The sequence below is a fragment of the Schistocerca piceifrons genome, chromosome 3 (assembly GCF_021461385.2).
Source record: "Schistocerca piceifrons isolate TAMUIC-IGC-003096 chromosome 3, iqSchPice1.1, whole genome shotgun sequence".
Lineage (NCBI taxonomy): Eukaryota > Metazoa > Arthropoda > Insecta > Orthoptera > Acrididae > Schistocerca > Schistocerca piceifrons.
Genome location: NC_060140.1, coordinates 706,416,464 through 706,433,301, shown reverse-complemented (window position 1 = coordinate 706,433,301; position 16,838 = coordinate 706,416,464). Strand labels below are relative to the sequence as shown.

The window sequence follows — 16,838 nt, the reverse complement described above, 5'->3', positions numbered from 1 at the left end:
GAAATGTTCGTGCATAAGGAGCTCTGCATATGTTAATATGTCATGCCGAGGACAGACACCATTTGACTACCACTACAGCTGCCTTATTCAGGGTCATACAGAGTATTGGCGAGGGGGCGAACAGTTGTTAGAAATATATGTGAACAGCAAGGCACAGTGTGTCTCGCTAGGAGTGAAGGCTGCCCACATTCTAGTGACTGATGAAGAAATCACAGATAGAAGACACACCACTGTTTCCACAAGGAGGGCAGAAAAACAGACCAGAACATAGAATTGCCATACCACCTTCAGGAGGTTGGACACCTCCGGGAGAGAAGATGCAAGTGTTACAGGTGCCAGAAGGGTGCTCTCTAGCTGGTCTAAGAATCACATACAGATACCTATACTGCCCAGGAGCTCCACTCTTCTGTGCAGGAATTGCCTCAGTCAGAGAAAATAAATGCACAGTGAATCAAAATAATGTGCTTTGAAGGGAGTAGAGTGACATCATTATTACTCTGTTTTTATTTTTATAGCACTTGTTACCCCAGAATATGATCGTATAAGACATTAGTGAATGAAATAAGGAAAAGTAAGGCAGCTTCTTTGATGTTATCCTTAACAGAACTTAGATGTGACTTCCAGTTTAAGTTCTTATCAGTATAAGAATATGCAGAATGTTCTTTTTCATTGACTGATTTATCCTCATGCATTATTTCTAATTGTGTGTCAGGCATTGGGCAGTGGTAATTATATATATTGTGTTTTATATAAATTCAGTGATATTATTGAAAGAGAAATAGCTATTAATTTTCAAGAAAATCTCACAATTTTAAATATGGCTGACGACAGCAACTGTAAATAAATTTTCAATATATAAAGCATACAACCAACCAGCTGAACAAGTTCAATGGGAAAAAACCATGACCATCTTTCAACACCACTAATGGCATCTTCTTTTAATGTTACGTAGTTTATCTGACTTTCCTTGTAAAGACGATACCCTTAGTGGCAGTGAAACTTCATCAATGTTTTTACTTTAAAATTATGCAACTGGTTGACCGTATATTTTATATTTGGAAAATTTAAAGAAAATATTAATTATCTTTTCAAGCGTTAAGTTACTCCATTAAGCTTCTTGCACTGTTAGCACAGAGAACTATTTATGCTTCTTGGACATAGGATCGATCATTTATACGTAACAAGAGTGACTCCAATATTGATCCCTGTCATACACCTGTAGTGACTTGTTCACCACTCTGGAGGTGCCTTTTCAGTGTGTACAATTCTTAAGGTTCTTCTTGCAACACATTGCATCCCTATTTTGACAGGACGAAAACCATTTACTAGCAAGGTCTCCGATAGCATAATATTGTGAGCTGTGCAATGAAATGCTTTTACAAGTCACAGGCATACCAGTTTGAATTTGATTTTTGAATTGAACAGCATATTCTGTTGAGAAACCATTTTAAAGTCCAGATTGAGACTGACTATGTATTTTATTTGGGAAGAGGTGTGTTATTGATCTAGCATAGCTATTCTTTTCCAGTAACTTTCAGGCGGTGGTAAGTCTTGTGACTGCTCAGTAATTATTGTCTGAACCACCAATTTTCTTGTGAAGATGTCTAACAATAGCATATTTCAGTATATCTGGAAATAGCCCCACTATATCTGTGCATTTTGTATTTTAATGAAAACATTACAGATATGTGACGAACAGTATTTTTAGTACTTGAGATACCAACTCAGGGTTATTGGTCTTTGAGGATGTTAATTACATTCTTAATTTCTCTGGCAGAGCATGAAGTTATTGTGATCTGCCTGTATGTTGCATTTGCTTCTTGCATGTATTCTGTTGCTTTATCCCTTCAATGGTCCATGTCAAGCTTCTGAGCCAGTCAAGGCATTGATGCTAAAAGCACTGGCTACTTGCTGCAATCAATGTCTTGGCAGTGTTCTTTAGTAAGAAGCTCTCACATTCCTTAACTGATATCACATTTTCTCTTGTGGCTATTGCCCATATAGATTTAATTTTACCTGAATTACTAAGTTATGACAGGTGGTGGGGGGGGGGTCACATTAAAAAAACCCACACCAAAAAACTAGTATTAGGCTCACTCCTGTTCTTGACCTACATAAATGATTTAACAGACATTGAAGTCCGAATAAGCCAGACAGCCAGAAGAATAGTAAATGTGTGATTCCTGTCTTGTGGCTACAGTAGCTGATGCAGTCTACTGTCCCATTGGAAAGTATCAGGATTGTTTTCTTAGCAGTGTCCTGGTAACAAATGGGTTGTGTTGGCCGTGCAGCTACACTGTTCAGAGTAGTCCAGCTGCAACATGCAGTACCATGACACTTCAAGTTGAAAAAGTAATGGAGATGGTGATCAAATTCTCTTTTATTTTTGATGTAGCTAGCACTGAATAAAAATCAAAATGTAAACAACAGGGTTTTGAAGGAGATTGAAGACTTTCTCCAGAGATCAAGAAAGAATAACATTCCTTATAAATCAGAGTGAATGCAGTGTGTACTACAATTACATCAGCCTTTATACAACCAGAAATAGCTATTTTAATGGACAAAAAATTTGTCACCATGAGCGATATCATTACAAGTATCATTTAAACCAGTGTAATTCTGCCCTTGGACTTGATAACCACCTGGCTTCGGTCAGGAAGGTGAGTCCACAAAGTTGTGTGGATACATTGCATCCAGGTTAAGCCACTTGCTGAGGATCTGATTGTGCAGTTTCATCCCAGCGTGTCACACAGATTTTCTACAGGGCTCAAGTCAGATTGTTTTGCAGGCCAGTCAAGATGCAGTGGGGTGGTGGAGTGATCTCAAAACCAGTCACATTCTACCAGCCCGGTGAACTTTGATGTTGTCTTTATGTGAGCATGAGCAACAGCCTCTTGCAAGGTGACCAACTCCAAATGTTCATTGCATGCAGTTCCTGTCACAATGTTCTCTTTTTAACTGGTCGGGTGGACCTTCATTCACTGCGTGCAGCAATTCGTATTGAGTTTGGAAGCAATTTGGATTCACAAGCCACAAAATGCGTCTCTGGTCCCTCTCAGCCAGGATCTTATTCCAACCACAATTCTGATATGTTTTGTGGCCACGCCGCTGCTTGTATACAGACTGAACAGTCTGCTGCTAAACACTATATGACCATGGGCACGGGCTAAACAAAATTGCCCTTTTTGCCACTCTGTCGCACCGTTACATTTACTGATGTTTCCTACTATCTTGCTTGAAACACAAATGTCTCACTGATCACTACTGCCTTATGCTGATATAGAGGCAGTACACATGCAGTTGAGTATGTGACTCCATTACAGTGCCATTTGTAAAAGCTTAACAATTCACTGGATTACTTTGTCCCATGAACTTAGTAACCTGATCTGCCACACTACCATCCCTATGGGGCTTCTGAAATAGTTCATATATGAATCTCATACAGAAAACCTATATTGTCAAAATCACCATCCCTAGCAACTGGTGTAAGTTATGTAGATGGTGAGGGCTTATTTTTATCTATGTCATACATGTTGTTGCTACTCTCCAGGAAAACATCCGTAAGTAGGTTTTGTGGACAAGTTACTATAACTAAATCAGGCTTTACAGTAACTGGCATATAAAAAATGCAAACTCCTTCATTTCATAACACAGGCGTCTTTACACATCCTATGAGCTCAACAGAAGAGGGTAACTGAAAAGTGCTTTGTCATTGTCAATTTACAGCTGGTCGGTAGTAGGGTTTCATCATGTTTGCTCTCAATCTTAATTCCTCATCCCATACAAAAACATCTGGATAAACAATTTCAAAATTGAGCAGTTCGCAAGAAGTTGGAAATAAAGTGCCACTTCTGAACTGAAATGATGCCCTATATTTTTCTTATCTTCCTTTTCATAAGAGCCAATATCGGTTAGCATTGGCAATAGTAAGCAACACAATGGAGGAAAAAAAAATGTGATTACAGAACAGGTAGCCATAATGGACAGGGGCAAAAATTATCACAAGCTTTCCATTGATAGCACCCACCCAATATGGGAAATTCCCTTACTTTCAAATTTCTCGGACCTTGTCTCCAAATCATCATATGTTGCTCAACCATGTACTGTCTCCTGTCCCGTTTAAGAGGAAAACTCTCAGCCTGCAAGATCTGGGCAATCACAGAGGGTGGTATTATTAATAGTTGGGAGCTCCAATGTCAGGTGTATTATGGGGCCCCCTTAGGGACATAGCTGCCAAGAAGGGGAAGAGAGCCAAGTGCACTCCGTGTACAAACTGGGATGATTCATTGCATATGTAGAACGGGTTGTTCTGGATGCCATGAAGAGCACAGGGTGCAGCCAACTACAGTTGGCTTCTCATGTTAGTCCGTTTTGAATCTTAAGAGATTCTCTCTGGTTTCGAGCGGCTAACAGAAGTGGTCAAGACTGCCAGTCTTGTTTGCTAGATGAAAGCAGAGCTGACTCTTAGCATAGTCGACAGGACCAATTGTGGACCTCTGGTACAGAGCCGAGTGCAGGGTCTGAATCAGAGGCTCAGCTGGTTCTGCAGCAATGTAGGCTGCAGATTCCTCGACTTGCTCCATAGGGTGGTTGGGTTTTGAATTCCGCTGAATATGTCAGGAGTCCACTACACGCTGGAGGTGGCTACATGGGTAGCAGGGCACAAAAAGGGCTTGTCACAAAGGGTGCAGGCCAAACATAGGAAGAACGTAGATACAGGAACCATCAGTATAACAGTTGTAAATTGTCGTAGCTGTGTTGGGGAAGTACCAGGGCTCCAAGCGCTAATAGAAAGCACTGATGCTCAAATTGTTAAAGGCAATGTTTTTGCGAAAAACCTAAAGGTGTTCTGAAAGGATAGCTAAACACGGTTGGTGATGGCGTGTTCATTGCTGTTAGTAGTTTATCTTGTGAAATTTAAGTGGAGTTATTATGGGCAGAGGTCATTGTTGGCAACCAGAGTAAAATAATAATTGTATCCTTTTACTGACAGATGATACAATTGCTGAAAGGTTCAAAGAAAACTTGAGTGATTTCAAACACGTACCCGACTCTTACAAAATATAGTTGGTGGTGACTAATTTACCCTTGATACGTTGGCAGAAATACATGTCTAATTCCAGAGGTACGCATAAAACATCAACTGAAATTGCTCTGAAAATTATTTCGACCGGTTAGTTCATGAACCAGCGCAAATAGTAAACGGTCGGGAAAACACATTTAATCTCTTAGCAACAAATAATCCTGAATTAATAACTAGCATCAAAACGGATACAGGGATTAGTTAACACAGGGTTGTCGTAGCGGGAGTTAATATTGTAGTCCCCAAATCCTCAAAAAATAAACGAAGAATATACCTATTCAGAAACACAGATAAAAATTCACTTCACTCCTTCCTGAAAGAATCTCCACTCTTAAAATTAACAATGTAAGTGTAGACCAGATGTGGCTTGAATTCAGAATAATCGTATCGGCAGCAATTGAGAGATTTATACAAAATAAATGACAGAGCTGATCCTCCTTGGTACACAAAATGAGTCCATACACTGTTGCAGACATAATGTAAAGAACATGCCAAATTCAAACAGACGTAAAATCTCCAAGATTGGCAATCTTTTACAGAAGCTCGAAATTTAGAATGTACTTCAATGTGAGATGCTTGTAATAGCTTTCACAACGAAACTGTGTCGAAACCATGCAGAAAATCCAACGAGATCCTGGTTGTATGTGAAGTATGCTACTGGCAAGACACAATCAATACCCTCTCTGCGCGATAGCAATGGAGATACTATCAAAGGCAGTGCTGCCAAAGCAGAGTTACTAAACGCAACCTTCCGAAATGCCTCCACGAAAGACAAAGTAGTACATATTCCAAAATTCGAATCAAAGTAACGTATAAGTACATATCCTCTGAGTAGTGAAGCAACTTACATCACTTAATAAAAGCAAGTCTTTTGGCCCATACTGTATACCAATTAGGTTCCTTTCCGAGTATGCTGATGCAATAGCTCCATACCTAACAGTCATATACAACTGTTTGCTCAACGGAAGATTCGTACCTAAAGACTGGAAAGCTGCACAGGTAACACCAATATTCAAGAAAGGCAGTAGTAATAATCCACTAAATTATAGGCCCCATTGAAGTTGATATGCAGCAGGATTCTGAACATACATTGTATTCAAATGTTATGTATTACCTAGAAGAAAACAATTCTGTTGACACACAGCCAACATGGATTTATAAGACAACATTCTTGTGAAACACAATCAGCTCTTTAATCGCACAAAGTATTGAGTGTTATTAACAAAGGATTTCAAATTGATTCCGTATTTCTGGCTTTCCGGAAGGCTTTTGACACTGTACCACCCAACTTATATGAAATTGCGTGCCTATGGAATATCGTCTCAGTTATGTGACTGGATTCAGGATTTCCTACCAGAGAGATCACAGTTTGTAGTAATTTGACAGAAAGTCTCAGAGTAGAAAAAACAACGATTTCCGGCATTTCCCAAGGTAGTATTATAGGCAGTTTTCTGTTCTTCATCTATCTAAATGATTTGGGAGACAATTTGAGCAGTGCTCTTAGGTTGTTTGCAGATAATGCTGCTGTTTATCGACTAGTAAAGATATCATAAGATCGGAACAAACTGGAAAACGATTTAGAAAAGATATCTGTATGGTGCGAAAATTGGCAATTGACCCTAAATAATGAAAAGTGTGGGATCATCTGCGTAAGTGCTAAAAGGAATCCATTAAACTTTGGTTACACGGTGAATCAGCCCAATCTATAGCCTGTAAATTCAACTAAATACCTAGGAATTACAATTACAAACAACAAATTGGAAGAAATGCACAGAAAATGTTGCAGGGAAGGCTAACCAAAGACTGCATTTATTGGCAGGACACTTGGGGAATAATATAATCTACTAAGGAGACTGCCTACCGTACATTTGTCCGTCCTCTTTTAGAATACTCTTTCACTGTGTGGGATCCTTACCAGATAGGATTGACGGAGTACATCGAGAAAGTTCAAAGAAGGGCAGCAAGTTTTGTATTATCGCGAAATAGGGGAGAGTGTCACTGAAATTATACAGAATTTGGAATGGACATCATTACAACAAAGGTGTTTTTCGTTGCGGCAGAATCTTCTCACGAAATTCCAATCACCAACTTTCTCCTCCAAATGCGAAAATATTTTGTTGACATCAACTAACAAAGGGATAAATGATCATTATGATAAAATAAGGGAAATCAGAGCTCATACAGAAAGATACAGGTGTTTGCTACACGAGATTGGAATAATAGAGAATTGTGAAGGTGGTTTGATGAACCCTCTGCCAGGTACTTAAATGTGATTTGCAGAGTATCCATATAGATAGATTTAGACTGCACCAGTCTAAACACTTGCCTGTACCATAAGGAGCATTTACGTAGACACCAGTTACCAAATCTACGCATCAGCAGCCAACACTACCAACCTTAAGCCCACTGAAGAGATGAGGCTGTGTAGTAGAACTATTGAGTGTTCACACCACACAAATTACTTGCAGCAGAGTAATTTTTTGTATACATTATACTGTATTTTAGACAGTCAGCTTGCATATTGACATTTCATTAAATTTCTCAGTTGCAAAATGTATCAAAATATCAGTGTGCCACAAGACATAAAAAGCATGTTCATTGTTTCCAGTTTCATAGTGCACACTTTTGGAGAAAAGCTTTGAGAATTTGAGTCATGCTCATTTCTTTTCTCTATTTATAAGTGCCTACATAAATCAGAAGTCATGACATCAAATTCTGAGGTTAAGTTGATAGTCAGGTCACAGTGACAGCAGACTTTGCATTTTGTCACATAGAAGTTTTTGTGCATGTGCATGAAGCACACCACTGCCTTGCAGCAGTATGTTCCCCAGCAGCCTTATGAAGGGTCATCTTCACTAGATGTCTCACTGAACATGGAAAACTAGTATAGCAAAGCATCCCAATGAAAATAATACCATATATAGCCTGAAACTTCCTGGCAGATTAAAACTGTGTGCCGGACCAAGACTAAGTTGGGACCTTTGCCTTTTGCGAGCAAGTGCTCTGCCTGTGAAGCTGTGAGGAGGAGTCTTGAGTCATGCTTGGGTAGCTCAGTTTGTAGAGCACTTGCCTGCAAAAGGCAAAGGTCCCGAATTAAGAGTGTCAGTCCGGCACACAGTTTTAATTTGCCAGAAAGTTTCATATCAGCGCGTACTCTGCTGCAGAGTGAAAATTTCGTTCTGCATTTATAGCCTTGCTGTAGTAAACCAAAATTCATCTTTACTCATAGAGAAAGCTAAATTTAAATGTGTGCATTCATTTCCTTGGTACTATCCATTGAAACTTCTGTGACCACAGCCTGGAACAAAGTAAAGAATACATCAAAATCAAAGTGAACAGAATAACCCCCATCACCAAATCTACTGTAACACGCCCCTCAGAGCCTCACACCCGACACTGAACACCCCACGATCAGAAAAGGCAACAGCGACATCCAATCATGCCACAATTTAAAAGTGTGCAGTTACAGAAGTCGTCAGGACAGTGTCAAGTGGCAAGAGCATATGGCGTGCCCCAAATAATATTAGTCACATCCTTAATGAACATGCTATGTGATCTGCCCCACATACTGGAGGCAAAAAGTTTCATTACTGCGAAGGAAAAGAAATATTTTTAAGAAGGTTCATCCAAAGTTGAAGTGGACAGTAATTCCAGCCTTTTCTGCAATGATAGTTCTGCAGCATCAGATGTTGAGAGGATGGGAAAAAGGAATGAACAGTTTTCACATCCTGATATTGTGTCAGTGCAGTATGCATATCAAAGCATTTGCACTATGGTTAGCAGTGGAACAGGACAAAATAATATTTCCTTATGAATTTATCTTGCTTGATGTCTTAACATTTCTGCTCAACCATAAGTGGCTTCACACAAAGCACTGCTGAGGGAGGTTTCTCTCTTTTACACAATTTTGCTAAAATATTGTAAGAGATGATTTGATAAAACAAATTAGCTCACTGTACTGCTAGGGTTTTCCATTGTGTTTTATTAAACTGCAGCAGGAACACACCCAGTATTGTCAAGAATGATGTATGTTCTCCTGAACACAAAAAGCATATCTATAGTCTTTATAGTGAGCTGTTCAAATTTAACTCTTGCAAATGGGTTGCCATAAAATATCATCACGATGTAACCTTTCAGTGTTGTGTGAACCTCTAAAAACTAAAAGTGTTTTGAAGATATTAAATGTTTAACAACTAGTGTATCCATTTACTACTCAACGCTGCTTACTGTGGGCAGCAAATTTTCTTCGAACTATTATCTTAAGGCATAGTAAAGACTGAAGTTCTTCAACTTTGGTACATACTTCAATGATACGGATATTTAGTTTTTGAAGCACTGCTTTGTGGCATTGGGTCTGGAAAATACGGTAACCCTGCATATTGACTGCAATATTTTGTGATGAAGATATTTAATATTTTTTGTTCTGCCTTCCATATATGGTAACACGATATATGTTAATGGTGCATATATGGACAAAGTGGCCTAAAGCACAACTCTCCTTTAACAAAGTTGTGTTTTATTTCAGTTCACTATTAAATCATGAATAATTTTAAATAAACAAAAGTTGATTAAAAAGTCTGTAATTAAATTGTTTTCTGAGACCAGTCAAACAGAAAACATTACTAAACAGCAAAAATAAGGCACAAAATAAATACAGGAGTGCTCTGACTCAGTCAACAAAAATTCAGGCAGGTTCTCTTAAGTGCCTATGAAATAAATTTCTGTATTTTTTAGTTATTCATTTTTTAATACATGTGTACTCTTTTTTTTGCATTTTATTATAAAATTATTTTTAAGAATTATCATATCAGTTGTTGTCCAGTGAAAACTGCCTTCTGACAACTATAATACTTTTATACCTGTCTGTAATTGTGTGGTTCTTTCAACTTGTGTACCCAAAACTTTCAAAACTGGCAAGACGTACTGCAACTGTAAATTACAAACACACCCTAGAGTTCTGCAACAACTATAGGGATCATTATATTTGCACAAATAATAAAATGCTTGAATCTAGCACAGTCTTCAAAAAGTATGCAGTATGATTACTTGCTTAGTCATTGCACATTACATCTTGCAGTTTTATATCTTTAAAAAAGCATGGAACAAAAATGTCACTTGAGATCTGTTGTCTTTTTCCACACAACAGACAGATAAACTCATTGTTCCTCGTATACAGTTAAAGCACACACTCAACAGGATCACATCTTCAACTGTACGTATGATAACGCCATAACAAGGACTGATGGCATAATGTGAGACAGAAGCATCATTTTCTGTTACTGCTTGCTGCCACCACCACGGGGAAAGTTGCCACCTCTACCACCTCTAGGATTGTTGCCACCACGGTTTCCAGGTCCACCCCTCTGGCCTGTAAAAAACAAAGTGCTTTCTTATTAAATATAAAGAGATGACATTTTCAATGCACTAGCAGAGAAAAATTAGAAGAGCTAAACGACTACTTGGTTTCAGTAATAACAAAAAATCAGTTTTCAACTTTTAACTCTTACACTAATAGCTACCACAGCAAATGAAAATACATTAGACAAGGAATGGAAACACTTTCATTTTAGCTACTTGTGCATCACTGCAAAGATGAGTAAAACAGACATCAGTACTAGAAGTACACAACATTCATATTACCCCAGTGGTACAAGGAAGGGTACAACAATGGCCAAAGTAAAAAACTTTAACAATGGGTACAAAAATTGGTGGGCAGTAATTTTTTATTGTCGTAGGTATTTTGTGTAGCAGCTGTTCAATTCTATTTTCGTAGGTGTTACATTGAAAAACAAATAGTTTAAGCTGGGACTGTACTGACCCTAGTGATGGTACAAAAAACATAAATAAATTTTAATGAGTTGTAAACATAAAAATGAATGAAACATCATTGGATAAAATTGAATCATTGTGAGAACGTAATGTTATTTTGAAAATAATAGTATTGAAAACTAACTCTCTCTCCCTCACACACACACACACACACACACACACACACACACACACACACACACACACACACACGGGAACCGAAGAAGCATGGACAGCAGCCTCCACAATTCTTCCCGTTGGTCTGCCTTCCAGAACTGTTCTAACATTCGTTTCAATAACTGATGTAGCACCAAATGAAACATACGAGGTGTGTTCAGAAATTAAGGTGACTTTATATTTTTATGAAAAAAATATTCATTCATCAATATTCATGTTGTCCCCTTCAAAGTAATCCCCCTCAGATACAACACTTTTGCCAATGCTCCTTCCAAGCCTTGAAGCACTTCTCATAAGCATTTTTTCGGTACAGCCTTGAGTACTTCCCACGATGCAGTTTTTTATTTCCTCAATCATTGAAAATCTTCATCCTTTCATTGGTCTCTTCAGTTTTGGGACCAGGAAAAAGTCACAGGGCCAAATCCTATAAATATGGTGGCTGAGGCACAATTGTGTTGTCTTTGGCCAAAAGATCTCTCACAAGCAACAATGAATGGACAGGTGCATTGTTGTGATGCAAAAGCCATGATTTTTTTTTCCACAATTCCATTTGTTTTTTGTGTATTGCTTCTCACAAACGGCACATAACATCAAGGTAATACTCCTTATTGACCATATGACCTTGAGGCGAAAACTCATGATGCACTACAGAATGGTAATTGAAAAACCAGTGAGCAAAAGTCTGACATTTGATCGAACTCTTGTGTGCTTTTATTAGTCTTTGCTCTTCGGGATGCTTCCATTGGGACGATTGGGCTTTGGTTTCGACGTCAACCATAAATCCATGTTTCATCACCAGTTATGACCCTTTTGAGCAAATCAGGATCACCATTGACATCATCAAGAGCTCCCGAGTGATGCACATGTGACAGTTGTTCTGATAAAAATTGAGAAGTTTTGGAACAAACTACACTGACACACATCTCGTACCCGAAACACCTGAAAAAATTGCATGACACGAGCCGACAGACATGCAATCATCGTCAGCAACTTCTCTTATGGTAATGAGACGATTTTCCAAAACAGTTTTCTTCTCAGCTTCAACCATATGATCTGTTGATGTGCTTTGGTATCAAGAGAGAGGTTCATCATTGGCATATTCTAGGCCATCTTGGAAGAGCTTGTACCACTTTTTTTTTTTACTTAGAGCGGACTCACCATATGACACGGTCAACATTTCAAGTATGTTAGAGCACTTGATTCCATTTTTCACGCAAAATTTGATGCAAATTCTTTGCTCCATTTTTTATAATAATCAAATTGCTGAGCACATAAAAACACGTCTAACCTTTCAATCTGTCAGAAACAAACTAAGTATGCTGTACACTTGAAACAGTGAACATCTGTTTTTGCCTGTGGAATTTGAAAAGTCACCTTACTTTTTGAACAGCCCTCATATGCTATGATAACACAGCACACCATGTCAGGATTTCAACAGTTCCATCTCAAAGCCTCTTGCTAAATTACCAACTTTCCCTAATAGCTGAGAGATGGCTGCTACAGTTCACAGTATATTTATCCATTATGCTCAAACCCCCCCCCCCCCCCCAAAAAAAAAAGTTTTACTTAGAATCTGCCACAAACAAGATGAATGATTTTCATTTGACTAATTTAACACTTTAAAATGCCTTACCTGCTCCTCTGGGACCACCTGGTCCTCCACGCCCTCCTCTCTTGTAACCACCAGCATAGTTACCACCACCACTGAAGTTCTCTCTTTGCTGGTACCCGTTCTGGTAGTAATTGCTGCCTCCTTCACTGTTTCGATAGCCGTAACCTAGCATTAAGGACACAGAAGGGGAGGATGAGAAAAGTTTTTCCAAATTTCAATGCAAATCATTTTATATACCATGCTATCAATTTTATATCACGATTTTTTTATAACTGAACAATAAAAAATAACAGAAGTAAATTTGTGCTAAGCATATGTATGTTCTCACATGACTGGAGAGGCCAATGTTACAACAAGCTCTAGCAGTAGAGAACAGTCTTAAGTGGAAACATAAAATCAACTGCAAGCATGCCACAACAGATCAAACTGGACAGGATTTATCTCTATGCTGTAGATTTTTCATAACCATATTATTTGGGATGTTACACAGCATGCTGCAACAACAGACAGGTGCTGGCTTATGCAATTTGATCATAGCATGGGATTAACATCATGGTGGTCAATTGCTTAGGCTCAATTACATCAGTGTGTGCAACAGTTCCGAGCATTCTTGGAAATCTTTTAGGATAATAAATGAACAGGGCCTTAAAAAATTCAATGATAGCCTAAAAGAGATAGACTGGAGCCGAGTTTATAGGGAAACAGATGTAAACAAAAAGTACAATTCATTTTTAAATGAATTCATGTCTGTATTTGAGTCCATCTTTCCCAAAAAAGTAGTTAGAAATAGTCATATAGGCAATGCCAAGAAGTCTTGGATCACTACAGGGATAATAACATCTTGTAGAACAAAGAGGACGTTATACAGTTCTCTCAGGACTTGTAATGATCCAAAGAAACGACAACACTACAAACTTTACTGTAGCATTCTCAAGAAGGTTATAAATAAATCTAAAAGTATGTGCATAAAATCAGAAATTGAAAGCTCAGAAAATAAAATTAAAACTATATGGAATGTAATAAAGAGGGAAACTGGCAGGACAACAGGGAACATGTCTCAGGTAGAGATTAATACAGGGGACAGTATTATAAAGAAACCCGAGTTGGTTGCAGAAATATTTAATAACCACTTTTTGAGAGCAGCAGAGAAGACAGGCTGTAATGGTTCTATGGAAGAATCATTGTCCCTCCTACAGAAAGCTATTAGTAACAGAATCCCACAGATATCCTTACCTCCAGTTACTGTAAGCGAAGTCTTAAGAGTAATTAGATCATTAAAAAATAAAAATTCTGCTGGTGTGGACAATATTTCTAGTAAAATACTGAAACACTGTTATAAATTTGTTAGTCCCGTCTTATGCAACATATACAATGCATCCCTACAAGATGGGATTGTCCCTGACAGACTTAAGTTGGCTGTAGTGATTCCTCTCTTTAAAAAAGGGGATAAAAGCATTGTTACAAACTATCGCCCAATATCCCTATTAACTACCTTCTCGAAAATTCTAGAAAAACTCATGCACAGGAGGATTGTAGACCATCTCAACTTCCACAGTATTTTAAGCAAAAATCAGTTTGGTTTTCGTGCCGGTCTTTGTACTGAACAGGCAATATTCTCTTTTAGCAACCAAGTTTTGGAAGCCATTAACAAAAAAATGTCTCCAGTGGGTATTTTTTGTGATCTTACGAAAGCCTTCGACTGTGTAAACCACCAAATTCTTTGGAAAAAGGCAGAATACTATGGTTTAGGTGGTACTGTTGGCTTGTGGCTGCAATCATATCTACAGGATCGGAAGCAGACTGTAATGCTAAATGGCTCTTCTGGAGAACCTGCCTCGTCTGAATGGGGCACGATAACGTGTGGTGTGCCTCAAGGCTCCGTTTTGGGCCCACTGCTTTTCCTCATCTTTATTAATGATCTTCCTCTTTATTCTGAGACAAACAGCAAATTTACCCTGTTTGCCGATGATACCACAATTCTAATTGACGATTTGATTGATCATGATCTTGAAAAAACTACAAATACTGTTTTTAATGACATCTTAAATTGGTTCTCCTCAAATGGTCTCTCGCTCAATGCAGATAAAACTCATATGAGGTTCCATACATCACAAAGTAATCCCGATGAAATTAACATAAAATGTAGAGATCAACCAATACAGAAAGTTGAAGACACAAAATTCCTGGGTGCTTACATAGACAGTAAATGTAATTGGTCAGTTCACATTCTTCATCTATGTAAAAAACTTAGCTCGGCAACATTTGCATTACGGGTAATTTCTTCAGTGGCTGAAGTTGACACTATTAAGGTTGCCTACTTTGGCTACTTCCACTCATTGATGTCATATGCTATCATATTCTGGGGGAACCAACCACTTGCAAAAAAAGTTTTCACCATCCAAAAAAAAGCAATCAGAATAATGTGTGGGGTCCATCAAAGACACTCTTGCAGGCACTTGTTTCGGAAGATAGGTATCCTAACAACTGCCTCACAGTATATTTTTTCCTTGCTTACCTTTGTGTGCAAAAATTATTCCATCTACCAAGACAACAGTAAATTCCATGGTTATAACACCAGAAACAAAAACAATCTACATTTAGAAATGAAACGTCTCACTCTGGTACAAAAAGGAGTTTACTACTCCAGCATTAAGCTGTTCAATGCTCTACCACTACATATCAAATGTGTTCATACAGAACTGCCAAAATTTAAACAAGTTGTCAAATATTACCTGACAGAGAAATCTTATTATACTGTGGATGAATACCTGAAAGGAAATGTATACAATCACTAAACGTATTATGTCTAGAAGTAGTACAATTGATTTTATTGTGCATTTGGGCATTAGCACACTTTTTGTAACAACAGATTGGCTGTACATGTATTTACTCTTGTAGGCCTAATATCTGATTTAACTTTGTGCTCTTATCTTTAACCTTTATTTGAAGCTCCTTTTTCTGTCAAATGGTAGTTATGTTATCTAGCTGACATTGTATCTGTTACTGTATTTATAGTATGTCTTACTTAAACTATGTACAATTTGCCATTGAAAGGCCCTTGTATTTATTGTAAGTTTAAATTGAAACCTGTACAATTTGACACGTTCCATATCCTTGTGATTGACTCACTAACTGGATCTACGGAACAAGAAATAAATAAATAAACATTTTTGTGCAATGGATCTCTTTATTAATGGTTTACGCTGTAAGCTGTGAGTGGACTGATGGCACTCCATGCCTTGTACGCTTTCACTGTCCAGAAACGAACAGCTAATTGCAAGTGGAAAATATGATTTTAGATGATTCCCTTTCCAACCTGTCCCAAAACAGTTAGTGCTGCATGTGTTTTATGATGCTACCAATCTAACAGCCTACAGTCAGAGGGTGGAGTGGCAGGCAAGTTCAAGTATGATGGTTTGAGTCGGCATAGTGTGAAAGAAAGCTAGGATATTTTTACTTCCCCTCTTGTTTTGCCACCTGCCTCCTTAAATTTGTTTTTTCACTTTTAACTAATTACCATTACCATATGTGAATATAATTTGTATTTTCAAAAAAGAGAAAGGTTGGCTCTCAGTTTTAAGGAATATAACAAGATCTAATTTTGTGCTTACTTTTAGGTATGCAGTTTGTTTTCTGATTAATTTTGATTATGCCTAGTTAGTATCTTTTGTTATAGGGTGAAATGAGTAATTTTTTCACAACTTAAATTCTATTGTTGACTTATAAACAAATATAAATTCTATAATTATTGTAAACGTTTGGAAGACTAAATGCTAGTAATCAAAGTATCTATTCGAAAACATGTTAGCAAAGCCAGCCTTAAATTAATTACCAAGTACTTAGTTTTGTCAAAAGTATTGTTTGCATAACTATATATGTTAATTTAATGATTTAAACAAAATTCGGCTTTACCCTTGCAGTAGAAGGAAGTGTTAAAAAGACGGAATTTTTTGATGTATTCAGTTAATTTAATGAGTTAAGTTTTAATCGTAATTTCTGTAATATTAACTTCGAACAATGTGTAGTTTCAGTACTGTGAGGATAGATAAGGGCCCCCTTCCTGGAATGAGACAATCAGTCCATGATCGAGTTTCAGATGGGAAACCTGTGTTGGTTGGAACAACAATGCTTCAATTTAACTGTGAAATAAGTGTTACA

The 16,838-nt window shown here is 37.8% G+C and overlaps 1 protein-coding gene across 2 annotated transcripts in view; it reads right to left on the bottom strand.

Moving 5' to 3' along the window:
* Positions 1 to 9,647: 9,647 nt before the first annotated feature.
* LOC124788056 (caprin homolog) overlaps positions 9,648 to 16,838 on the bottom strand; it is a 77,766-nt gene continuing 70,575 nt past the window's right edge. For both annotated transcript variants that reach the window (XM_047255136.1, XM_047255135.1), the window contains exons 11-12: positions 12,702 to 12,845; positions 9,648 to 10,451 (exon numbers count right to left, since the gene is read on the bottom strand). In XM_047255136.1, the coding sequence (XP_047111092.1) occupies positions 10,360 to 10,451; positions 12,702 to 12,845 (236 nt within the window). In that variant the 3' untranslated portion in view covers positions 9,648 to 10,359. The remainder of the gene's footprint in view (positions 10,452 to 12,701; positions 12,846 to 16,838) is intronic.